This window comes from Hylobates moloch, unplaced genomic scaffold, assembly GCF_009828535.3.
Source record: "Hylobates moloch isolate HMO894 unplaced genomic scaffold, HMol_V3 SCAFFOLD_14, whole genome shotgun sequence".
Classification (NCBI taxonomy): domain Eukaryota; kingdom Metazoa; phylum Chordata; class Mammalia; order Primates; family Hylobatidae; genus Hylobates; species Hylobates moloch.
The window spans coordinates 80,178,003-80,204,893 of record NW_026652289.1 but is presented as its reverse complement, the minus strand read 5'-3'; the positions used below and the strand labels follow the sequence as shown (position 1 = coordinate 80,204,893).

General features: G+C 44.3%; 2 protein-coding genes across 2 annotated transcripts in view; one reads left to right on the top strand and one right to left on the bottom strand.

Annotated features, from left to right (window-relative positions):
• AVEN (apoptosis and caspase activation inhibitor) overlaps nt 1–1,300 on the bottom strand; it is a 186,359-nt gene extending 185,059 nt beyond the window's left edge. Inside the window, exon 1 of the mRNA XM_032176240.2 lies at nt 947–1,300. Coding sequence (XP_032032131.1) covers nt 947–1,198 — 252 coding nt within the window. The 5' untranslated portion in view covers nt 1,199–1,300. The remainder of the gene's footprint in view (nt 1–946) is intronic.
• CHRM5 (cholinergic receptor muscarinic 5) lies at nt 1,234–26,891 on the top strand. The gene is made up of 2 exons (XM_058427348.1): nt 1,234–1,306; nt 24,372–26,891. Exon 2 carries the CDS (start codon nt 24,448–24,450, stop codon nt 26,044–26,046), a length of 1,599 nt encoding a protein of 532 aa, XP_058283331.1. The 5' UTR covers nt 1,234–1,306; nt 24,372–24,447; the 3' UTR covers nt 26,047–26,891.

The following is a 26,891-nucleotide window of genomic DNA, read 5'->3' as shown; positions in this document are numbered from 1 at the left end:
ATATCTTATCTGCTATGCCCTCAAGATATTGTAAATACTTCAGTAAGAGCAAATTTTGCCTCATTCAAAAAAGAATTTTTTAAATCTGTGTGCATAAGAATGCAGAATATAAAGATGGTCTTGTCCTACAGATGTTAAAGTAACAGAACAGCTCATAAAAAGACAGTCCTCTAACTCCTTTAGCTGAGATATGATTAGGTTTGCCCCTATATATATCATCCCCTGCTCCAATCTCCGAAAACTTTCCTTCTGTGAACGTGTCAATAAGACTGATGATATTGCTATTAAAACTCAGAACTTGACTGCTCATTTATAAATTGAAAATTCAAAACGACAAAGGCCAGTGCTCCCTGATTTCTACACATATAGGCATAATAAAAGAGAACTACGCTATTACAAAGAACTATGCATCTGGTCCCGCCCCCAAATACTGGAGTCCAGTCGTAGGGGTCATTCTTTCACTCAACAAACTTTTTATTATGCGCCTACTGTGTACTAAGCATTGCACAGACAGTTAACAAAACAGACCAAAAAATCCCTTCCCTCCTAATAACAGGAGCGTGCCCGTAAAGGCTGCCGAGGGACCACGTCCTGGCCGCGCCTCCGTCCCACAGTGGTAATCGTACAGACAGCCCAGCCGGCCCACAGGCCGCCGAGACTTGCACCCCCGACACACGGCCTTGGCCTCTGGGTTCCTACCCTGCACTCTGGGGCAGGCTGGGAAGCCCTCCTACCCCACTGCCTCGCGCCAGCCCGGCCAGGAGGCCACGAGGGGAGCCAAGCGCATACCCAGGCGCGCCCCCGCCACCATCCGCCCGTCCCGCGCAGGCGCCGCCGCCCCTCTGGCGCGCGCCTGGCACGCTCTCTTGCGGCTCTTGACTGGCGGCCTCGGCCCCACTTGCCCCAGTTACATGCGGTCCCAGCCCCACCAGCCGTCGCCTCTTACCGGCGCGCTGGCCCCTGTGCCCCGGCCTCCCGGCTCCCGGCGGCTGCCTCGCGGGGCGCCGCCTCCTCCTCCTCGGCCTCCGCGAGCGCCGCGGAAGCCCCGGCCACGGCCCCGGCGTCCGCCTCCGTCCCCACCGCCGCCTCTGGCTACCGCCGCTGCGGCTCCGGGCCGCTCGCTGTGGCGATCTCCGCCAGGCCGGCCGCGGCCCGGCCGCCGCCCACGGCCTCCCCGAGCTCCTCGCTCCGCCTGCATCTGGCCGCCGCCGGCGGTGCTGAGCGCGCGGGAGTCGAGCCGCGTCGGAGACGCCCTGGCCCCACCGGAAGCGGGCCGCACTGAGGAGCCGCGAGCGAACGGCGCCCGGTAGCAGCGGGGTGCGGGGCCAGGGATCGAGGCCGGCCGCGGCGGGGCGGGGCGGCCGGCGTCCCGCAGGTGGGGCCGGAACCGGGACTGCGGGAAGGCCCGACCGCTGGGAGCTGGAAGTGGTGGGGGTCTGCAGCGGGGCGGGGGGGTTCTCAAGGCATCAGAGATAGCGTTGGGGGAGGGACCGTGCTAAGTGCAAGGACGAGTCATAAAATAAAATTTGTATGATGTGAACTTTCGGGAAAAAAAAAGTTTAAACGTGTGTATTCGCATAAGAAAAGGTCTAAACAAATACATACTAAAATGTTAGTGGTTAACTGCTGAGATTTCCAGTGAGTTAATTTTTTTTCCTCCGTTTAATCTAATTTTCAGCAACGAATGTGTATCATTTTAAAACTATACCGAAGTCAGGGTTCAGGAGGTGTGGACGTAAAGACAAAGTTTGTGTCTGGTGAGAGGTGGACTGCAGCACGTGGGAGAGAGAACAGTGCGAAACTGGGAGACGGCTAGAAAGGGCGTCAAAGTCCTCAGCAGAATTTCTGTAGAAATGACTACTACAGCTGACATTTATTGAGCACATGAGTATTTCATTCTCATAACAGCTCTGTGAGGTAGGGATGACTGTTATCCTTATTCTGCAGTGAGGTAACAGCCTTGGAAAGGTTAAAAAAACTTGCCTAAAGTGAACAACCAGGTAGTGGTGGAACTGGCATTCCAAGGCGGTCTCACTCCAGTCCCTTCTTTCAACCAAGGAGAAAACAGGAAGGGGAACAGTTGGTTACACAGATGCACGGAAGTAGTTTTTAACTTGGGACTGAAACCACATGAAAATAATGAAAGCAAGGGCTAAAATGTCAGCCTAGCAGAACCAGTTGTTTTCTTCCCTCTCAGTACTTTCTGGTTCTTTTCCTATATCCATACATAGTTAATACTTTTCATTGCTTCTAATTGCCTACTCTGCATCAGGCACAGTGCTATGTCCTGAAATTTAAAACAAAAACAAACAAACAAAAAAAACCTTGCCCCCGCCCTCAAGTAGCTCACTGCCCACAAGGAAGATAATCTAGTCCTGTGAATAGATGATTACAGTACAGTGTTGCTGAGTGCAGTGAGAGATTCAAGGTCAAGGCCCAAAGAAGAAAAGTTTAATTATGTTTAAACGGGTTATCCAAGGCTTCATGAGAAATAGACCCCTGAGCTAAAGCGTAATGGTTGAGTAGGAGTTTGCTTGGTTGGTAAGTGGGAGTAGGGGAGCCTTCCAGACAGGGGGAACTATTGAAGGATTGTCAACTCCAGAGAAACAGTCTTATAAATAGTAACACTTGTAGAGCACTTATATGCACCAAACACTATTCTACATACTTCTCATATCACTTCATTTGAGACTAATAGCTGGCCTACGAGGTAAGCTAGTGTTGTCTCCATTTTACAGATCAGGGATCTAAAACAGATGTTAAGTAACTTCCAAGATTACACAGTTACAGGCCAGTTGTGTGGCTCATGCCTGTAATCCCAGCATTTTGGGAGGCTGTGGCGGGTGGATTGCCTGAGACATGAGTTCAAGACCAGCCTGGGCAACATGGTGAAACCCCATTTCTACAAAAATTAGCTGGGCATGGTGGTATATGCCTATAGTCCCACTACTTGGGAGGCTGAGATAGAGAATCATTTGAGCCCAGGAGGTTGAGGCTGTAGCGAGCTGTGATCGTACATGGGCAACAGAAGGAGACTGTCTCAAAAAAAAAAAAAAAAAAAAGATTTCAACATATGAATTTTGAGGGAGATGAACATTTAGACCATAGCAGTGGGGAAGGGGCATGGAAGAATATGGTTAAATATCTACTAGCATATCACTGGTCTGGCCTCTCACCAAGTTGAAGATCCACACATTAATCTCATACTAGACATTTGCACAAATCGGAGTTTCTCAATGTTGGCAAATTTAGGGCTGGATAAAATTTTGTGGTGGTAGCTTATCCTGTGCATTGTACAATATTTAACAGCATCCCTGGCCTCTACCCACTAGATGCCAGAATCAACCCCTCTCCCCCTCATTAAGACAACCAAAAACATCTCCAGACATTGCCAAATGTTCCCTGAGAGGCAATCACCCTGGATGAGAACCACTAGCACAGACAGATTGGTGCAGAAGGTATATTTTAGTATCTAAGGAGCTACCGATGTGATTTATCCAAAAATTTATCCAGCCCTAAATTTGCCAACATTGAGAAACCCTGATTTGGGCAAATGTCTGGTATGAGATTAATATGTACATCTCCAATGTAGTGAGAGACGAGACCAGTGGGAAATAGGGCTTTAAGGAACTATATAACTATCCCTCGAGAAGCCTCCAAAATTATGAGGTTGAAAAGATCAGTGGCTTTTAGATTAAGCCAGTGTTATTAGAGCACATTCACTATGCTTGATACTTTCAACTAGTCAGTGTAAGACTCAGTAACACTTTGAAAGATACGCCATTTTAGAGATGCATTGGTTTGTGGATGATGCTAAGTTTTTTTAACATTTATTTTGCACCTGATACTATTCTAAGCACTTTCCACATACTAACTCATTAAATCTTCAAAATATCCCTATGAAATAAACACTATTATTATTCCTATTTTACAGATAAGAAAACTGAGTTGCAAAAAAGTTAAATAATTTGCTCAAGCTAATAAGTAACAGAACTGGGATTTATACCAGTATAGTCTAGTTCCAGAATCCATGCCTGTAAGTCTGTTCTGCAGATGCCCTCAGAAGTCAGGGGGCTATGTTACTCTCCATCTATTCATTCAAGGCTTACTTTGTTTTTCTCAATTCAACCAAGAGTGTTTAGGATATGGAAAATTCTGAGGTCTGCCTTCTAGCACTTCCTAATTAGCGGACACAACTAGCCGAAGTTCTTTCAACAAGGATATGGTATATGCTGTCCTCATGTGATTCTGGTCCAAAAAATGTGTTATTAAGGTTTAAAAATACCACACAAGTACCTCCTGCATTTTGAGCAGCCAGAGACCTTTGGATTGCATAAATAACAAAGGGAAGGAATATTTTCTGGTATTGCTTTTACTTGATAGTCCTGATTTTAAACATATGCCATTGCATGAATAAAAAATTCAGTTTTCCCTTAGGTAGAACTCATGAGAATTCATGAGTATCAAAACCAAAGTGCTCAATTATATAGGTAGCTCCTTAGAAACAAAACTGTACTTTTTGCATATTTTTAGTACATATATGACCTAAGGTTTTTTTGTTTTGTTTTTTTTTTTTTAGACGGAGTTTCGCACTTGTTGCCCAGGCTGGAGTACAATGACGCAATCTCGGCTCACCACAACTTTCAAGTGATTCTCCTGCCTCAGCTTCCTGAGTAGCTGGGATTACAGGCATGCACCACCACACCTGGCTAATTTTTTTGTATTTTTAGTAGAGATGGGGTTTCTCCATGTTGGTCAGGCTGGTCTCAAACTCCTGACCTCAGGTGATCTGCTTGCCTCAGCCTCCCAAAGTGCTGGGATTACAGGCGTGAGCCACCGTGTCCGGCAACCTAAGTTATTTTTTAAATAAAATGGTAGCCAGTTCCTTAAGGTGGTTCTCAAAATGTGGACCAGAAACATAGCATCACCTGGGAACTTGTTAGAAATGCAAATTCAGAATTAAAAGTCTGGGGATGAGGCCCAGTAGTCTGTGTTTTAATAAACCTGCCAGTTGATTCTGATGCATCCTCAACTACTCTGTGAAGGTAGCATCTGAAGCCTTCAAACATCACAAGAAACCCAGTAATTCCTAGTCTAAGACTATGGATCGGCCGGGTGCAGTAGCTCACGCCTGTAATCCCAGCACTTTGGGAGGCCGAGGCAGGTGGATCACAAGGTCAGGAGATGGAGACCATCCTGGCTAACACGGTGAAACCCCGTCTGTACTAAAAATACAAAAAAAAAAAAAAATTAGCCGTGTTTGGTGGTGGGTGCCTGTAGTTCCAGCTACTCGGGAGGCTGAGGCAGGAGAATGGTGTGAACCCGGGAGGTAGAGCTTGCAGTGAGGCGAGATCGTGCCACTGCACTACAGCCTGGGCGATAGCGCGAGACTCCGTCTCAAAAAAAAAAAAAAAGACTATGGATCTCGTAGGCTCTCACTGTTTGACGAAAAGTAGATGTTATGATAGGACTTAGAAAAAAATGCACTGTCCTCTTGCAAATACAAAGTTTGTGGGAAAAGTACATCTTCCTGATTCTTCTCCTCATAGGCAAGTAGATTTTCGACAGTTTAGCCAGTTTCTCACGCTTAATGTATAAACAGTGCAAACTGGAAAACACGTAAGTTTCTCAGAAAGATGTCTTCGTTTACTATGTTGTTTTGAACAGCTCCGTCTGCTACTGAGGGTGCTCACCAGCTACAGGGTGAGGGACTCTGGCATGAGCTATTCTTTCAGCCCAGAATCCACAGCCTGTACTCTGGTGGAGAAAAGCGAAAGTGAAGAGCTTACCAGGTCATAAGGGTACTTTGACTTGAAGGGCTGGAGTCATGATTAGAGAACTCCTGAAAATGAATGGAGCCAACTCCCAAAATACAGAATACATGACAATATCTTCTCCTCTCTCCTTCCACACTCACTCTCAGCTGCTGACTTTGCTTTCTATTTCATGAAGAATGGAAGCAACCAGAAAAGAATTTCCAGTGTTGCCATTACCACAACTCCCAGCCTATTTGTATCTGTACCTATATTCTCTGCTTTCCTTCCTGTTAGTATAGAGGGTTCTCTGCCCCAGTCCAAGGCCAAGGCCTCTATTACTGCACTAGATCTTATCTGTGATCACCTACTTGGGGACATCTTTCCGGCAAATGCTCCCACTCTCCCCTGCACATCAGTTGTTACCTTCTAATGAATCATTCACATTAGCATACAAGCATGCTGTATTTTCGCCCTTTAAAAAAAAAAAAAAAACTTCTTGGCCTTACACCCTAATCCATTTTCTGCATCATTTCTCTACTCCTTTTTATAGCAAAGTTCCTCAGAAGAGTCATCTATAGCACTGTCTCCAATTCTCCTTTTCCCACTCCCTATTTCATCCACTCCTCAAGCCTTTTGTGCCCACCACTTCACCAAAACAACTTTACAAGTTTCACTGTGATCTCCATGTAACTAAATCCAATGGTCAGGTCACCGCCCTGGGAAGTACTGTCATAAACAAAGTTATGTGAGAATCTGGAGGCACAAAAGCCCTAATCTTACTTGGTTTATCAGTCTCATTTGATACAGTTGAGTACTCCTTCCTCCTTGAAACATTCTTACATTCTCTTTTTCTTAGAGCTATAAAGATGAACTCTTTCAGTTCAAGGACTATCGTATATCTCTTTTATATGCCCCACAGCAGCTGGCACACTAGTGAACACAAAGTATGTTCTAAAGAACATGTCACATTGAAATCCTGCTCTGGATATTATTGCTTCAGAGATATTAAGAAGTCATTTCTTAATCACCACCTTATCTTCAATCAGCAATTTGATTCTACCAATCAAAAGGAGTTAGATATATCTTACTTTAAAATATTCACCAAAAAAATGCAAGTCCAGAACCCCCCTTATTCATTCACACATTCTTTCACTGCAAATCCTTCCTCATATCTAACACAGTGTTACCCCATGTGCTTTAAGCCTACTTTGTCTTGATTTGTCCTTGAAAAGGAAGGAGGGAAAGAGTCACTCATCTATATTCTACATAACATTATGAGCTGGTTATCATGATGTCCCAATATCACTGGATTGTAGATGCCATTAAAGTTTTCCACTGTAGTTGCTATAGAAACAATGAAGAGTAGCAAGGACAGGTTCAGGCATAAAGCTTCTCATAAAAAAAAAGAAAAAAAAAAAAAAGTCTTTCAGAAAACGAAGGCCTAACCTCACCTTAGGAAAAGCCTCAAAAGTTGGCAAGGCCACTCGACAAGCAAAGGAATTCATTTGGTACACAGGGTTACCTTCTTTGATTTTTATGTTGCTTTGCTTCATTTGTAATGTATTGACAGCAAAGAACAAGAAACAATCGGCCAAGGTTGGAAACACAGAGGCTTTTATTACTGTGGGAGTCTTTGTCTTATGGAGTGGTAGAAAATAAATCTGGAATGATTACTGCTCTCTCTTAATGCTGGCATCCTAAAAATAAACATACTCTTTATGGTGGGATGAAAAATGGGAACTTTTAAAGTTTGAGTAATCAGGTCAGGCGCGGTGGCTCACGCTTGTAATCCCAGCACTTTGGGAGGCTGAGGCGGGCGGATCATGAGGTCAGGAGATCGAGACCACGGTGAAACCCTGTCTCTACTAAAAATACAAAAAAAAATTAGCCTGGGGTGGTGGCGGGCGCCTGTAGTCCCAGCTACTCGGAAAGGCTGAGGCAGGAGAATGATGTGAACCCGGGAGGCGGAGCTTGCAGTGAGCCAAGATTGTGCCACTGCACTCCAGCCTGGGCGACAGAGTGAGACTCCGTCTCAAAAAAAAAAAAAAAAAAAAAGTTTGAGTAATCGGGGAAGAGCTCAAAAGGATCCACACTCCCAAATAACCACTTATATTTCATTTGCCTCTGCAACTTTCCTCAAAAATAAGTTACCCTTTCAAAAACACAATCAATGATTGAAGAAGTTTATTATGGAAAACATTCAGGCTGGAAACTCAGTTTTCATACTCAACTATCATCCAAAAAAGAAATCAATCCATCAGCCGTGGAACCTACCTTATGTCCCAAATCTTTTTGCAGAAAGATCTGTCCAGCAGCCTAGGAATCAGGAAAAGTCATTCTCCCAAAATGTGAGGCAGGAAAACAAAAAACGGGAAAAAGAGAAGGCAGAAAATCTCTAAAGGCTAATTGTATTAATTTCAAACAGGAGAAAAAAATTTTTTTAACTCAAGTGATTTTGGAAGGCAGAAGGGGATTCAAATGTTACTGCACATTGCAGTTGGAAAATTCCCATTTAACAGCCCCTTTGTGAGAGATCATTCCCCTTTTCTAGGAACTTAGGAAATCATTCTCAACCTTGCAACTTAAAATATGGTACACGGATCAGTAGCATCAAGAATACTCAGGAGCTTTTCAGAAATGTGCAATTGTGAAATATGGCCAAGATGGCGGATTAGAAGCAGAAGCAGCCCGCAGCACTCATGCAAAGGAATGAAAGGTGTGACTGAATACAGCACCTTCAACTGAAATATCCAGGTTCTCGCTTTGGGACTAATTGGGCAAACAATTTGACCCACAGAAAACAAAGAAAAGCAGGGTGGGGTGACGACCCACCTGGGAGCAGCACAGAGCCAAAGGATCCCCCACCTCCAGCCAAGGGAAGCGGTGAGTGATTGTGCCACCCCACCGGGAAAACCACATTTCTCCCACAGGTCTTTGCAACCCATGGAACAGGAGTTCTCCTTGTGAGCCCATGCCAGCAGAGCCTGAGGTCCAACACACAGAGCTGTGCAGAGTCTCAGCAGAGCAGCCGCTCAGGCACACACAGAGACCTAGCAGGGATTTTTTGTTTGTTTGTTTTTTGTTTTTGTTTTTGTTTTGAGACAGAGTCTCGTTCTGTCGCCCAGGCTGGAGTGTAGTGGCACGATCTCGGCTCACTGCAAGCTCCGCCTCCTGGGTTCACGCCATTCTCCTGCCTCAGCGTCCGGAATAGCTGAGACTACAGGCGCCCGCCCGCCACCATGCCTGGCTCATTTTTTGTATTTTTAGTAGAGACGGGGTTTCACCGTGTTAGCCAGGATGGTCTGGATCTCCTGACCTCATGATCCGCCCGTGTCAGCCTCCCAAAGTGCTGGGATTACAGGCGTGAGCCACCGCGCCCGGCAGAGACCTAGCGGTTTTACATACTCCAACCCTGGGATCCCTGGCAAGGCGGGAGGTCCATCTGCACATACCCCTAGGAAGAGGGCTGAAACCAGGGAGCCAAGCAGCATCTTTCTGCAGGCCCCACTTCCCCGGCACCTCACAAGATAAGACCCACTGACTTGGAATTCCAGCCAGCCAACAATAAAAGCTGGAGTCCGCCTGAGATAGAATTGAGCTCCCAGCGGGAAGATGACTGTTATCGCTGTGGTTCAGTTGACTCAGCCATTCTAGCTTGCGGCTTTGGAGAGTCCAAACAGTCCAGACAAGGAAAGGTCCCTCCCAACGCAGCACAGCTGCTTTGTCAGATGGTGGCCAGACTGCTTGTTTTGTCTTTGTTTTGTTTTGTTGAGATAGAGTCTCACTTTGTCACCCAGGCTGGAGTGCAATGGCGCAATCTTGGCTCACTGCAACCTCCGCCTCCCAAGCTCAAGTAATCCTCCCACCTCAGCCTCCCGCACCCTGTTTCCCAGGATGAGGGGCTCTCCACACCAGATCCCAGAAATAAGAAATCAAAGGGTGCATGGGAGAAGGCATGGGGTCAAACAATAGGACCAAGTGAGTAGAGTAGCTGGGACTACAGGCACACATTACCACACCCAGCTCGTGTGTGTGTGTGTTTGTGTGTGTGTGTTTTGGTAGAGACGGGGTTTCACCCTGTTGCCCAGGCTGGTCTGAAACTCCTGAACTCAAGCAATCCACTTGCCTCGGCTTTCCAAAGTGCTGGAATTACAGGCGTAAGCCACCACATCTGGCCAGACTGCTTCTTTAAGCAGGACCCGGATCCATTCCTCCTCACTGGGTGGGATCTCCCTGTGGGAGCTTCAACCACTCCAGCTAGGGTTATATGGATAGAGCTCTGATCTTTCCCTGGGATGGAGCTCCCAGAGGGAGGGGCAGCTGCCATCTCTGTGGTTTGGTTGACTCAGCTGTTCCAGCCTGCTGGCTTTGGAGAGTCCAAATGGTCCCGACAAGGAAGGGTCCCCCACAACGCAGCACAGCAGCTTTGCCAGATCATGGCCAGGCTGCTTCTTTAAGTGGGACCTGGATCCATTCCTCCTCACTGGGCAGGACCTCCCTTCAGGGGTTTCAGCCACTCTAGCCAGGGTTATACAGACAGAGCTCTGATTTCTCCCTGGGATGGAGCTCCCAGGAGGAGGGGCAGCCACCATCTCTACAGTTTGGTTGACTCAGCCATTCCAGCCTGCTGGCTTTGGAGAGTCCAAACAGTCTGGACAAGGAACAGTCCCCCCACAATGCAGCACACCTGCTCTACCAAAAAGCAGCCAGACTGCTTCTTTAAGCAGGTCCCTGATCCCATTCCTCCTGACTGACACCTCCCAACAGGAGTCTGTGGCCTAGGTGTGTCTGGGCCAGCAACAGGTCAGTATCCTCCTGGGATGGAGCCTCCAAAGGAAGGAGTAGGCTGCCACCTTTGCTGTTTTGCATACCTGGTGGTATGTTTTGCATACTTGGTGGTATGTTTTGCAGCATACCACCAGGTATGAGAAAAACCAAGGTGACTAGAGTCTGGAGTGGACCCACAGCAAACTGCAGCAGCCCTATGGAAGAGTTGTCTGACTGTTAAAAGAAAAACAAACAGAAAACAACGACAACATCAACAAAAAAGACCCTACAAAAACCTATTTCAAAGTCACCAACCTCAAAGATCAAAGGTAGATAAGCCCACAAAGATGAGACAGATTCAACACAAAAATGCTGAAAACTCAAAAAGACAGAGTGCTTCTCTGCCTCCAAATGACTGCACACCTCTCCAGCAAGGGCACAGAACTGGGCTGAGGCTCAGATGGCTGAATTGACAGAACTAGGCTTCTGAAAGTGGGTAATAAACTTCACTGAGCTAAAGGACCATGTTGTAACCCAATGCAAGGAAGCTATGAATCATGATAAAACAATGCAGGAGCTGACAGCCAGAGTAGCCAGTTTAGAGAGGAACATAACAGACCTGATGGAGCTGAAAAACACACTATGAGAACTTTACAATGCAATCACGAGTATCAATAGCAGAATAGACCAGTGGAGAAAAGAATCACAGAGTTTGAAGACTATTTTTCAGAAATAAGACAGGCATACAAGAATGGAGAAAAAAAGAATGAAAAGGATCATGGGATTATGTAAAGCAAAACCTATGACTGATTGGGGTACCTGAAAGAGACAGGGAGAATGGAACAGAGTTGGAAAACATACTTCAGGATGTCATTCAGGAGAATTTCCCCAACCTAGCAAGACAGGCCAACGTTCAAATTGAAAATATGCAGAGAACCCCAGTAAGATACTCCACAAGAAGATCAACCCCAAGACACACAATCATCAGATTCTCCAAGGTTGAAATGAAAGAAAAAATGTTAAGGGCCAGAGAGAAGGGCCAGGTCACCTACAAAAGGAAGCCCATGAGACTCACAGCAGGCCTCTCAGTGGAAATCCTACAAGCCAGAAGAGATTGGGGCCAATAATCAACATTCTTTTTTTTTTTTCTTTTTTTTTGAGACAGAGTCTCACTCCATCACCCAGGCTGGGGTGCAGTGGCACGATCTCAGCTCACTGCAACCTCTGCCTCCTGGGTTCAAGCAATTCTCTCATCTCAGCCTCCCAAGTAGCTGGGACTACAGGCACCTGCCATCACACCCAGCTAATTTTTGTATTTTTAGTAGAGATGGGGTTTCACCTCGTTGGTCAGGCTGGTCTTGAACTCCTGACCTCAAGTGATCCACCCACCTCGGCCTCCCAAAGTGCTGGGATTACAGGCGTGAGTCCCTGTGTCTGGCCTCAACATTCTTTAAGAAAAGAATGTCCAGACCAGAATTTCAGATCCAGCCCAACTAAGCTTTATAAGTAAAGGAGAAATAAGATCCTTTGCAGACAAGCAAATGCTGAGGGAATTTGTCACCATCGGGCCTGCCTTGCAAGAGCTCCTGAAGCTTCCATATTAAGCACTAAATATGGAAAGGAAAACCCGTTACCAGACACTACAAAAACACACTGAAGTACACAGACCAGTGACATTATGAAGCAACCACATAAAAATGTCTGCAATGATGACAGGATCAAATTCACACATAACCATACTAACCTTAAATGTAAATAGGCTAAATGCCCCAATTAAAAGACACAAAATGACAAGCTGGATAAAGTGCCAAGACCCATCAGTATGCTGTCTTCAAGAGACTCATCTCATGTGTGAAGACACACATAGGCTCAAAATAAAGGGATGGACAAAAATTTACCAAACAAATGGGAAACAGAAAAAAGTAGAGGTTGCCATCCTAGTTTCTGACAAAACAGACTTTAAACCAACAAGATCAAAAAAGAGAAAGAAGGGCATTACATAATGGTAAAGCGTTCAATTCAACAAGAAGAGCTAACTATCCTAAATATATATGCACCCAATACAGGAGCACCCAGATTCATAAAACAAGTTCTTAGAGACCCACAAAGAGACTTAGACTCCCAAACAATAATAATGGGAGACTTTAACACCCCACCAACTGTATTAGACAGATCACTGAGAGAGAAAATTAACAATGATATTCAGGACCTGAACTCAGTTCTGAATCAAGTGGACCTGATAGATATTTACAGAACTCTCCACCCCAAAACAACAGAATAAACATTCTTCTCATCACCCACAGAACTTACTCTAAAACTGATTACATAATCAGAAGTAAAACACTCCTCAGCAAATACAAAACACCTGAAATAATAATAGTCTCTCAGACCACAGCGCAATCAAATTAGAACTCAAGATTAAGAAATTCACTCACAACCACACAACTACATGGAAACTGAACAACCTACTCCTGAATGACTCCTGGGCAAATAATGAAATTAAGACAGAAATCAAGAAGTTCTTTGAAACTGAAACAAAGAGACAAAGTACCAGAATTTCTGGGATGCAGCTAAAGCAGTGTTAAGAGGGAAATTTATAGCACTAAAATGCTCATATCAAAAAGCTAGAAAGATCTCAAGTTAAAAACCTAACATCACAACAAAAAGAACTAGAGAATCAAGAGCAAACAAACTCCAAAGCTAGAGGATGACAAGAAATAACTAAGATCAGAGTTGAACTGAAGGAGATAGAGACAAGAGAAACACTTTCAAAAATCAACAAATCTTGGAGCTGGTTTTTTGAAAATGGGTAAAATAGATAAACCACTAACTAGACTAATAAAGAAGAAGAGAGAAGAATCAAATAAACACAATCAGAAATGATAAGGGAGAAATCACCATTGACCCCACAGAAATCCAAACAGTCATCAGAAGATGCTATAAACACTTCTATGTAGGTAAACTAGAAAATCTAGAAGAAATGGATAGATCCTGAACACATACACCCTCCCAAGACTGAACCAAGAAGAAACTGAATCCCTTAATAGACCAATAATGAGTTCTGAAATTGATGCACTAATAAATAGCCTACCAACCAAAAAAAGAAAAAAAAAAAAAAAAACCCCAGGACCAGACAGATTTACAGCAGAATTCTACCAGAGGTACAAAGAGCTGGTACCGCTCCTACTGAAACTATCTGAAAAAATTGAAAAGGAGGGACTCCTCCCTGACTCATTCTATGAAGCCAGCATCATCCTGATACCAAAGCCTGGCAGAGATACAACAAAAAAAGAAAACTTCAGGGCGACATCTTTGATGAACATTGATGCAAAAATCTTCAATAAAATACTGGCAAATGAAATCTCGCAGCACATCAAAAAGTTTATCCACTACAATCAAGTTGGCTTCATCCCTGGGATGCAAGGTTGGTTCAACATATGGAAATCAATAAATACACTTCATCACATAAACAGAACTAAAGACAAAAACCACATGATTATCTCCACAGATGCAGAAAAGGCTTTGATAAAATATAAATCCCTTCATGTTAAAAACTCTGAATAAACTAGCTTTTGAAAAAACATACCACAAAATAATAAAAGCCATCTGTGACAGACTCACAGCCAATATCATACCAAATGGACAAAAGCTGGAAGCATTCCCCATGAAAACCAGCACAAGACAAGGATACCCTCTCTCACCACTCCTGTTCAACATAGTATTCAAAGTTCTGGCCAGGACAATCAGGCAAGAGAAAGAAATGAAAGGTAGTCAAATAGGAAGAGAGGACATCAAATTATCTGTATTTGCAGATAATATAATTCTATGTCCAGAAAGCCGCATCATTTCAGCTTAAAAGCTTCTTAAGCTGATAAGCAACTTCAGCAGTCTCAGGATGCAAAATCAATGTGCAAAAATTGCTAGCATTCCTGTACATCAACAACAGGAAAGCACAGAGCCAAATCATGAATGAATTCCCATTCACAATTGCTACAAAGAGAATAAAATACCTAGGAATATAGCTAACAAGGGAAGTGAAGGGCTTCTTCAAGGAGAACTGCAAACCAATGCTCAAGGAAATCAGAGAGGACACAAACAAATGGAAAAACATCCATGCTCATGGATAGGAAGAATCAATATCATCAAAACAGTCATACTGCCCAAAGTAGTTTATAGATTCAATGCTAATCTCACTAAACTACCATTGACATTCTTCACAAAATTAGAAAAAAAACTACTTAAAAATTCATATGGAACCAGACCAGGTACAGTGGCTCAAACCTGTAATCCCAACACTTTGGGAGGCCAAGGCGGGCAGATCACTTGAGATCAAGAGTTCAGGTCCAGCCTGGCCAACATGGCGAAACCCCGTCTGTACTAAAAATTCAAAAATTAGCCAGGCACAGTGGCCGGCGCCTACAATCCCAGCTACTCAGGAGGCTGAGGCAGGAGAATTGCTTGAACCCAGGAGGCGGAGGTTGCAGTGAGCCAAGATCATGTCACTGCACTCCAGCCTGGGTGACAGAGTGAGACTCCATCTCAAAAAAAAAAAAAAAAAAAAAAGTCATATGGAACTGAAAAGAGCCCATATAGCCAAGATAATCTGAAGGAAAAAAAACAAAGCTGGAGGTGTCACACTACCCACTTCAGCATGGTACTGGTACAAAAATAGACACATAGGCCAATGGAACAGAATAGAGAATTAAGAAATAAAACCACACATCTGCAAACATCTGATCTTTGACAAACCTAACAAAAACAAGCAGTGGGGAAAGGATTCCCTATTTAATAAATGGTGCTAAGAGAACTGGCTAGCCATATGCAGAAAATTGAAACTGGACCCCTTCCTTATACCTTATACAAAAATTAACTCAAGATGAATTAAAGATTTAAATGTAAAACCCGAAACTATAAAAACTCTAGAAGAAAATCTAAGCAATACCATTCAGGACATAGGCAAAGGCAAAGATTTCATGATGAAAACATGAAAAGCAATTGCAACAAAAGCAAAAATTGACAAATAGGATCTAATTAAACTAAAGAGCTTCTGCACAGCCAAAGAAACTATCATCAGAGTGAACAGGCAACCTACAGAATGGGAGAAAATTTTTGCAATCTGTCCATCTGACAAAGGGCTAATATCCAGAATCTACAAGGAACATAAACAAATTTACAAGAAAAAAACAACCCCATCAAAAAGTGGGCAAAGAACCTGCATGAACAAACACTTCTCAAAAGAAGACATACATGCGGCCAAAAAACGTATGAAAAAAAACTCAACATCACTGATCATATAGAGAAATGCAAATCAAAAACAAATGAGATCCCATCTCACACCAGTGAGAATGGCTATTATTAAAACTCCAGAAAACAACAGATGCTGGCAAGGCTGTGGAGAAAAAGGAACACTTTTACATGCTGGTGGGAGTGTAAATTAGTTCAACCACTGTGGAATACTGTGTGGCAATTCCTCAAAGACCTAGAGGCAGACATACCATTTGACCTAGTAATTTCATTACTGGGTATATACCCAAGGGAATATAAATCATTCTATTATAAAGATACATGCACGTGTATGTTCGTTACAGCATTATCCACAATAGCAAAGACATGGAATTGACCTAAATACCCATCAACAATAGACTGGATAAAAAATGTGGTACATACACACCATGGAATACTATGCAGCCATAAAAAGGAACGACATTATGTCCTTTGCAGGGACATAGATGGAGTTGTAAGCTGCTACCCTGAGCAAACTAACACAGGAACAGAAAACTAAACACCGCATGTTCTCACTTATAAGTAAGAGCTGAATGATGAGAGAACACAAGGGCACATCCAGGGAAACAACACACACTGGAGCCTGTGGGTGGGGGGGTGGGGGTGGGAGGAGGGAGAACATCAAGAAGAATAGGTAATAGATGTTGGGCTTAATACCTAGGTAATGGGATGATCTGTGCAGCAAACCACCCTGGCACACATTTACCTGTGTAACAAACCTGCACCTCCTTCATATGTATCCCTGAACTTAAGATAAATGTTGGGAAAGAAAGGAACAAACGGTTGCTTGAAAACAATTTTAAAACACTTTAAAAGTAAACAAGCTGGGCTCGGTGGCTCACACCTGTAATCCCAGCACTTTGGGAGGCCGAGGCAGGCGGATCACCTGAAGTCAGGAGTTCGAGACCAGCCTGACCAACATGGAGAAACCCCGTCTCTACTAAAAATACAAAATTAGCCAGGCATGGTGCCACATTCCTGTAATGCCAGCTACTCAGGAGGCTGAGGCAGGAGAATCACTTGAACCCGGGAGGCGGTGATTGCGGTGAGCCGAGATCACACCATTGCACTCCAGCCTGGGCAAAAAGAGTGAAACTCCGTCTCAAAAAAAAAAAAAGTAAATAAACGAGGCCAGGCCCGGTAGCTCACACCTGTAATCCCAGCATTTGGGAGGCCAAGGTGGGTGGATCGCTTGAGGCCAGGAGTTTGAGACCAGCCTGGCCAACATGATTAAACCCCATCTCTACTAAAAACACAAAAAATTATAATTATCTGGGTGTGGTGGTGTGCACCTGTAGTCCCAGCTACTCAGGAGGCTGAGGCAGGAGAATCTCCTGGACCCGGGAGGAAGAGGTTACGGTGAGCCAAGATCATGCCACTGCACTCTAGCCTGGGCAACAGAATGAAACACTGTCTCAAAAAAATAAATATAGGCCAGGCGCAGTGGCTCATTCCTGTAATCCCAGCACTTTGGGAGGCCGAGGTGGGTGGATCACGAGGTCAGGAGATCAAGACCATCCTGGCTAACCTGGTGAAACCCCGTCTCTACTAAAAATACAAAAAATTAGCCAGGCATGGTGGCAGGCACCTGTAGTCCCAGCTACTCAGGAGGCTGAGGCAGGAGAATGGCGTGAACCCCGGAGGCAGAGCTTGCAGTGAGCCGAGATCATACCACTGCACTCCAGCTTGGGCGACAGAGCGAGGCTCTGTCACAAAAAATAAATAAATAAATAAAAATAAATAAACAAATAAAATGTGGAAATGCAAGCCCCACCCTTCTACAATTTAACAAGATTATGCATATTAAATTTTGAGACACACTGATTATAAAATCCTGGTGACCTCAGGTGATCTGCCCACCTCAGCCTCCCAAAGTGCTGGGATTACATGTGTGAGCCACCACACCCAGTCTAAGCAGGTATTGTTATACGTGTTTAACAGATGAGAAAGCCAAGAACTCAAAATATGTTAAGGGCTGTTTTCACTACACTAACTTCCAAAGCAACTAAGTAACTGCCATTTCCCTAGTTAAGAATAGAAGAAAGTTGAGGGCTAAAATTAATACAGTTTCCAGTGTTTTCTACTGTGAGCCTATAAGAAGAGCCTGAAAGCATTTTAAAGGATAAACCATTACTTCCAGTCTCTTAATTCCGTATATGGAGAAACCGGGGCCCAGAGAGAATACATGGCTTGTCTCAAATCACAGGATTTTAGCCGAAATTAGAACTCCTACTCCATACTCCTAATTGGTTGTTTTTTACTCAAATGCATTTCCCAAATGTGATTCATGGATTCCACAGGATATTAACAGACATTCCTCTGAGAAAGGTTAGATAAGCTAAGCCACCTCTCTGTTAGGCCAAATTAAGTAATGTTCTCTACTGCAGAACCTCCCAGCTTTCACTAGGCTAATGTGTCTTCTGAATCTTTGAGAGCTCTACATACTACATGGTGTTTTCTCAATTTATCAGATCATGAAACCTTTTCAATCAAGCATTTGAGGTAGTCCTAGTCTATGAGCAGACTCTGAGGAAGACTGTGTTAGCCTCGGCTCTCCTCAAGGTTGTTCTGCTTGAATGATTGGGAGCAGTTTGTTATGTTCCTAGAGGTAGAGCACCAACCAAAAAAAACTAAAGAGGAAGGGCCAGGTGTGATGTAATCCCAGCATTTTGGAAGGTCGAGGCAGGCAGATCACTTGAGGCCAGGAGTTCGAGGCCAGGAGTTTGAGGCCAGCCTGAGCAACATAGTGAGACCCTATCTCAAAGCAAAATGAAACCAGAAAAAAATTAGCTGGGGATTGTGGCACATGCCTGTAGTCCCAGCCACTCAGGAGGCTAAGGTGGGAGGATCCCTTGAGCCCAAGAGGTTGAGGTTGCAGTGAACTATGATCACACCCCTGCAATCCAGTGTCAGCACCCTGAAGCATCTAAAAGAGCCAGTTTGTGGTTATGAAAATATTGCCTTATTATTTTACCCTGTCCCTTAATAACCATGCCTCAAGCTCATTCCTACCAGGAGAAGAGTTTTTTTTGTTTTTTTTTTTTTTAGGTGGAGTCTTGCTGTGTCGCCAGGCTGGAGTGCAGTCGCATGATCTTGGCTCACTGCAACCTCCACTTCCCGGGTTCAAGCGATTCTCCTGCCTCAGCATCCCCAGTAGCTGAGACTATAGGCACATGCCACCACGCCCAGCTAATTTTTGTTGTTGTTGTTGTTGTTGTATTTTTAGTAGAGACGGGGTTTCACCATGTTGGCCAGGATGATCTTGATCTCTTGACCTCATGATCCACCCACCTTGGCTTCCCAAAGTGCTGGGATTACAGGCGTGAGCCACTGTGCCTGGCCAGAATAGTCATTCTGATGCTCTTGTTGCTGGATTGCTACTTTGTAGTGAACATTCCCTTGTGTCAGGCACTGGCTGAATACAACATGGGTTATCTCATTTAATACTTGAAACAATCCTACGAGGTAAGGACTCTCTTTATCCCCACCTCAAAGTTTAAAATCTGAGACTCAGGTTAAGTAATGTGTCCAAAGTCATACAGTAAGTTGGAGCCATATGTTGTGGCCCACACCTGTAGTCCCAGCTACATGGGAGGCTGAGGCAGGAGGATCGCTTGAGGCCATGGGTTCCAGCTTCAGTGAGCTATGATGGTGACACTGTTCTCCAGCCTGAGTGATAGAGCAAGACCTTGTTTCCAATCAATTAATTAATGTCATACAGCAAGTAATGGAACTAGGTTTTTAATCTGAAGCTGACCAATGCCAAATTGTGATATGATTGTGAGGTGACGTTACCACTGTAAATTATTTTCTTTTCCCTTTTAGCAAAGAGCTTATTCCATTTATCAGAGAGAGAGAGATTTATTTTTATTTTAAAGGACTGGGTCACATGATTGTAGGGGCTAGCAAGTCTGAAATCTGTAGGCAAGCTGGAAAATCCAGCAGGAATCAATGTTGCTGTCTTGAGTTCTAAGGCAGTTTGGTGACAGAATTCCTTGCTCTTTTCATTTGGCACCTCAGTCTTCCCTTAAGGCCTTCAAATGATTGAAAGAGGCCTACCCACATTATGGTGGGTAATCTTTACTTAAACTCTGCTGATTTCAGTATTAACCATATCTGAAAATACCTTCACAGCAATATCTAGACTGGTGTTTGACAAAACAACTGGGTACCGTAGCCTAGCCAAGTGGACACATAAAATTAACCATCACACTATTGATAAATAAAAAATTATAGGAGGTCATTGTTTTGGACTAAGCTCTTGATCTAGACTCCAACAAACCAGAATAAAAATCAAAATGGAGCCACCCATACTAAAGTTCCAAGTCACCAAACCTAAACTAAGTTGTTATTTGACCTGAGAAATCAGGAGAGAGAGAGCCAATTTCCCAAACAGGCCACTATAAATCTTCAATCAGCATGATAAGGAAGTTCTCTCTGCTTTAATTCTAACACACACACAGACACACACACACACACACACACACACACACACACACACACACACACAGCCTGAAGTAACCTTATGTTAACTAACCAGTTATTTTCTGTTGTTCTGTCTAGAAGTAACTAATACACCCTTGTTCTTTGCTTCTGCTTTCTTCAGGCCTTCTCTGCCTATAAAGCCAAATTCTTCTGGTCAGCTCATCAGAACATTTATTTCCCAAAATGAAGAATTGCCTGATTCTAGAATCACAAATAAAGCCAACTGAGATCTTTACATTTGTTTTAATTTTGTTTTTTGACACAATATAATATACAAAGTCATAAAATGTAGGTATGTTAGTTCCCATAGTCCAATTTCCTTCTTTTCTTAAATTTTCTTTTGAAACAGAGTCTCACTCTGTCGCCCAGGCTGGAGTGCAGTGGTGAGATCTTGGCTCACTGAAACCTCCACCTCCCGAGTTCAAGCAATTCTCCTGCCTCGACTTCCCAAGTAGCTAAGATTACAGGCACGCACCACCATGCCCAGCTAACTTTTGCATTTTTAGTAGAGACAGGGTTTCATCATGTTGGCCAGGCTGGTCTCGAATTCCTGACCTCAGGCGATCCACTCGCCTGGGCCTCCCAAAGTGCTGGGATTACAGGCGTGAGCCACCACGCCCGGCCTCCTTATTTTTTCTAATGAGGAAACAGATGAAAAAGAAGTACCCAGGTTATACGTGTGTCCAAAGGAGTATGTGCACATCCGAATTCCCAGAACCTTCCGTAAATTGCTTACGACCTGATAATAAAATTAAGTGGAAAAATTAAATCCTTCCAAAACACCATGTATTCCTATTTTGAAGAATTGATTAGAAAAAATTCAGCAAGCGGTCAGATCATTTTACTACTTCACTCCGGACTAATGCTCCCCAACACCTGGATGTTGGGACTACCTTCAGAGTAGACGGGGAGTCTGGAAATAGCTGACACAGCTCTCCCAGAAAGCTGACTTTTCTCTCAGGTTCTCTCCTGCCCCTCCCTCTCCTGCCAGCCTCTCCAGTTTCACCTTTCACTACTCAGCTTTCTTTGGCTCCAGCTACCTTGTTTCTTTCCATTCCTCCTGTTTTGCCTCTGGGCTTACAAACAAGCTCTTCCCTTCCCTGTCTGAAACATTCTGGCACTACCATCCCCAGCCTCCACCCACCTTTTGCCTAGCTATTGGTGATTCATTCTTCAAGTCTCGACTCTTAGGTCTCTTCCTCAGGAAGTGCTTCCCATGTCCGCTCAACAAGGCTGGAGGTCCTTCACAGGTGCCCCTATGGCATGCTGCACCCCTGCTATTTCTATCTGCTAATTTATTTACATTCCCAACTAGTGTCTAAAGAGCAGAGACATTGGCCTATTCCATGGTATCGCCAGCATTAGAGTCTGTCCCATAATAAACATTCAAATATTTAAGAGGGGCGGGAGAGGAAGGAAGAAAAGAAAGAATAAAGGAGAAATGGATTTCCACAGGCCCTTTTTTGCACTATGTGGCTTAAATCTGATCATTGGAAGATAATCTGTGATGGCATTTGCCTAGAGATTTGTAGAGTGTAGAGTAACTGGTCTTTTCAGATGCTGGGGAATCTCTACCTAATGACCTGGCAACCTTAGAATTTGCTTCAACAACTTGAAGAATGTTGATAACACCGAGGTGTTATAGCTATAAGGTAACAGTTGGTAGCAGCAGGAATGGAGAGGGACCAAAAAGTGGAGTCTTCGTGGGTCAGTTAGACTGCATGTGTTTGGGAGGTGAAGAAGCATGCAAGATTGGGAAGATGGGAGAATCTGGTTTCCGGTGCAAGACAATATCATCAACTCAATTCCATATTGAATTTGAGGTGTTATGAAAACACCCAAAATTACAGCTGAAAATATAAAGCAAAGCCAAGAAAACTGTACCCTTCACAAATTTGCCACCTTTCTGTCAGTTACTGTTATCAAAAAAGTGTCAAGACTGGCCATAGGCAGAGCAGAAATACCCCATTAAATAAAATTGCCCACATGGGGTATTTTAGGGGTCATCAAAAAGATTTTCACTGGGTGCAGTCGCTCACACCTGTAATCCCAGAACTTTGGGAGGCTGAGGCGGGCGGATCACCTGAGGTCAGGAGTTTGAGACCAGTCTGGCCAACATGGCAAAACCTCATCTCTACTAAAAAGTACAAAAATTAGCCGGGCATGGTGGCTGTAATCCTAGCTACTCAAAAGGCTGAGGCAGAAGAATTGCTTGAACCGGAGGGGCGGAGGTTGCAGTGAGCCAAGATGGTGCCACTACACTTCAGCCTGGGCGACAAGGGCAAGACTCTGTTAGCCGGGCGTGGTGGCGGGCGCCTGTAGTCCCAGCTACTGGGGAGGCTGAGGCAGGAGAATGGCGTGAACCTGGGAGGCAGAGCTTGCAGTGAGCCGAGATAGCGCCACGGCACTCCAGCCTGGGCAACAGAGCGAGACTCAATCTCAAAAAAAAAAAAAAAAAAAAAAAAAGATTTTTTTTTCCCTTTACTGCCCATTATCATGTCAAGGTGGTGTTTGTTACATATCATCAAGTATATGTTGTATGCCCATATATCTCTAGAAGGAAAAACAAATGGTAGCAGTGGTTACCTCTGAAAATGGGGAGCTTGCAAGCTTGGAGGTCAGAGGTGGGAGGGAGACCTAATTTCTACCATTTACCCTTTGGTACACACTGAAATCTTTATCATGTACATAGATTTTTTAATCTACAAAAGGAAAATTTCGTTTTAGTTTTAAAAGTTAAAATTTGTCAACAGAGGGTTAATTAAATATAGTACATCCATTAAGTGGAATAATGTACAGTCATTACAATGAAAGTGATAGCTCTAGATGTACTGATACAAAGGCTGTCCGTGATAATTCATTTGTTAAGTAAAAAACAAAATTCAAATTGTAAATGGTAAAAGGCACCCATTTAAAATATTTATTAGTATATGCATGGGAAATTGTATTTAAATATTTATTTATTAGTATATGCATATGGGAAAATGCCAAAATATACACTAAACGGTTAGCATTGATTACCTCTGCAAGGTGGAATTAGAGGAGATTTTTGCTTTCTAAGATTTACATTTTGACATTGTTTGAACTTTTATAAGGAATATATTACTCTATAACCAGAAAAAAGATAACCTAAAATAATTCTATGATATTGCAAATAGTTCAGGAACAGAAATAAGGTCCTTATCTTCAGCAGCTGGGGCAAATGTAAAACCCCCCTAGATGAAAACCAGATATGCACTTGGAGTTTGTGCATTAGGGCAAGGAGAGGTGGTATAATATGGTCTTGGCTCACAACAGCACCTCAGTAATGTTTAATAATCAAGACTGGGACTATAGAATAGATACCACTTTTTCCCCAGTGCATGACGATTTAGGTATTTATCACCAGGATCTTAAAAAAATAGGGTTTCTGCCCTTACGATCATTGCAATCTAAAGTGATTTAACATCCCTGCTTTCCCCTCTTTACTGCTTCTCAACAATCCATTTTTTTTCCTTTCCCTTCACCCTCCTCGTCTTCCCAGCCCTTTTTAAAATTGCCACAAGAGGGCAGCAGCCTCATGAATAAGAAGGGCACTCAGCCATAGGTTAACAAAAAGCAAAAGGATGCCATTAAAAATAGGTGATCAAACTTTAGAGATTTCAGCATCTTGCTCTGAATATGTGTGCAGCCACGTTTAATATTCCGTTAGAAACTATAAACAATGGGCCAGGAGCGGTGGCTCACGCCTGTAATCCCAGCACTCTGAGAGGCCAAGGCCGGTGGATCACGAGGTCAGGAGATCGCGACCATCCTGGCTAACACGGTGAAACCCCGTCTCTACTAAAAATACCAAAAAATAGCTGGGCGTGGTGGTGGGCGCCTGCACTCCCAGCTACTCAGGAGGCTGAGGCAGGAGAATGGCGTGAACCCGGGAGGCGGAGCTTGTAGAGAGCTGAGATCGCACCACTGCACTCCAGCCTGGGTGACAGAGCGAGACTCCGTCTCAGGAAAAAAAAAAAAAAAAAAGAAACTATAAACAATGGATGGACAAGAAAGTCATACTGGTGTGCGGAGCTAATGTGTTTCCCTCTCTTCCAGATGCTGGCCAAGAAGAGCTGAAATAGAAAACAGTCTAGAACCTAACACTATTCTACTATAACATTTTTGCACCAGGATGGAAGGGGACTCTTACCACAATGCAACCACCTTCAATGGCACCCCAGTAAATCACCAGCCTTTGGAACGCCACAGGTTGTGGGAAGTCATCACCATTGCAGCTGTGACTGCTGTGGTAAGCCTGATCACCATTGTGGGCAATGTCTTGGTCATGATCTCCTTCAAAGTCAACAGCCAGCTCAAGACAGTTAACAACTATTACCTGCTCAGCTTAGCCTGTGCAGATCTCATCATTGGGATCTTCTCCATGAACCTCTACACCACCTACATCCTCATGGGACGCTGGGCTCTCGGGAGTCTGGCTTGTGACCTTTGGCTTGCACTGGACTACGTGGCCAGCAACGCTTCTGTCATGAACCTTCTGGTGATCAGTTTTGACCGTTACTTTTCCATCACAAGACCCTTGACATATCGGGCCAAGCGTACTCCGAAAAGGGCTGGCATCATGATTGGCTTGGCCTGGCTGATCTCCTTCATCCTCTGGGCCCCAGCAATCCTCTGCTGGCAGTACTTGGTTGGGAAGCGGACAGTTCCACTGGATGAGTGCCAGATCCAGTTTCTCTCTGAGCCCACCATCACTTTTGGCACTGCCATTGCTGCCTTCTACATCCCTGTTTCTGTCATGACCATCCTCTACTGTCGAATCTACCGGGAAACAGAGAAGCGAACCAAGGACCTGGCTGACCTCCAGGGTTCTGACTCTGTGACCGAAGCTGAGAAGAGAAAGCCAGCTCATAGGGCTCTGTTCAGATCCTGCTTGCGCTGTCCTCGACCCACCCTGGCCCAGCGGGAAAGGAACCAGGCCTCCTGGTCTTCCTCCCGCAGGAGCACCTCCACCACTGGGAAGCCATCCCAAGCCACTGGCCCAAGCGCTAATTGGGCCAAAGCTGAGCAGCTCACCACCTGTAGCAGCTACCCTTCCTCAGAGGATGAGGACAAGCCTGCCACTGACCCTGTCCTCCAAGTGGTCTATAAGAGTCAGGGTAAGGAAAGCCCAGGGGAAGAATTCAGTGCTGAAGAGACTGAGGAAACTTTTGTGAAAGCTGAAACTGAAAAACGTGACTATGACACCCCAAACTACCTTCTGTCTCCAGCAGCTGCTCATAGACCCAAGAGTCAGAAATGTGTGGCCTATAAGTTCCGATTGGTGGTAAAAGCTGACGGGACCCAGGAGACCAACAACGGCTGTCACAAGGTGAAAATCATGCCCTGCTCCTTCCCAGTGGCCAAGGAACCTTCAACGAAAGGCCTCAATCCCAACCCCAGCCATCAAATGACCAAACGAAAGAGAATGGTCCTAGTCAAAGAAAGGAAAGCAGCCCAGACACTGAGTGCCATTCTCCTGGCCTTCATCATCACATGGACCCCGTATAACATCATGGTCCTGGTTTCTACCTTCTGTGACAAGTGTGTCCCAGTCACCCTGTGGCACTTGGGCTATTGGTTGTGCTATGTCAATAGCACTGTCAACCCCATCTGCTATGCCCTCTGCAACAGAACCTTCAGGAAGACCTTTAAGATGCTGCTTCTCTGCCGATGGAAAAAGAAAAAAGTGGAAGAGAAGTTGTACTGGCAGGGGAACAGCAAGCTACCCTGAAAAGTTAACAACTCCTCTCGAAAGAACAACGACCACAGTCAACATCCTTTGAGGATGAGCAAGCTGATTCTGGTTTGTATATTTTCAAAAAGAAGACATCTCATTTTGAGTCCCTGAAGACTTTTGTAAAGGCTCAAGGTTGGTTGCCAAATGGAAGGGGTCACAGCTGCAGCAATTGCTGACATATTAAATGACTCTTGCCTATGACCAAGGCCATTTGATGCCAGTGGAGTTTGCCAATGAAGTAAAGAGATAGGCTCATGCCCTTCACAGGAGGAAGCACACTGGGTAACAATGAACAGTGACTCAGGGAACTTATGTCCCTTCTGTGGGAAGCAGCAGAGACCAGGTGGAAACCTTTTCCTGTGGAAACCTGTCATAGAATTTTGTGCAATATGTATGTGTCTATGAAGCTGTCTTGTGCCAGTGAGAACCAGGAGAATGTACAACAGTGTCACTTGTTAACAAGACTGATATTCAACCGGCTTCTAAGAATATGTATCTTCATATACTGATCACTGTCTATTATGCAGCTATTATGTGGTCTATACTATACTGTGGTTTGTTTTCCTGTCCCTGCATCTGAATGAAGGCCTTGCTCTTCCCTTTCATATCCAATGTCAATTCCTTGTACTCGCTGAACCCATGCTAATCTCCAGGGAACCATCCTTCCTCTCAGAATCCAGAGTCTGGAAGGACTGAAACCTGGTCATACCCAGTCCTTTAAAGGGGCCTCTATTCTACTAATAAAGATGGATCAAGTCTCCACAGTCAGTTATTTTAGCTTTTGCCAGTGGAAATTTTTTCTTTCATCTAAACAAATATTGTGCATTCTATTTTGTGCC

Bases quoted from the DNA above. Each gene is read 5' to 3' on its own strand.
- CHRM5 (XM_058427348.1), top strand. From the start codon at position 24,448: ATGGAAGGGGACTCTTACCACAATGCAACCACCTTCAATGGCACCCCA.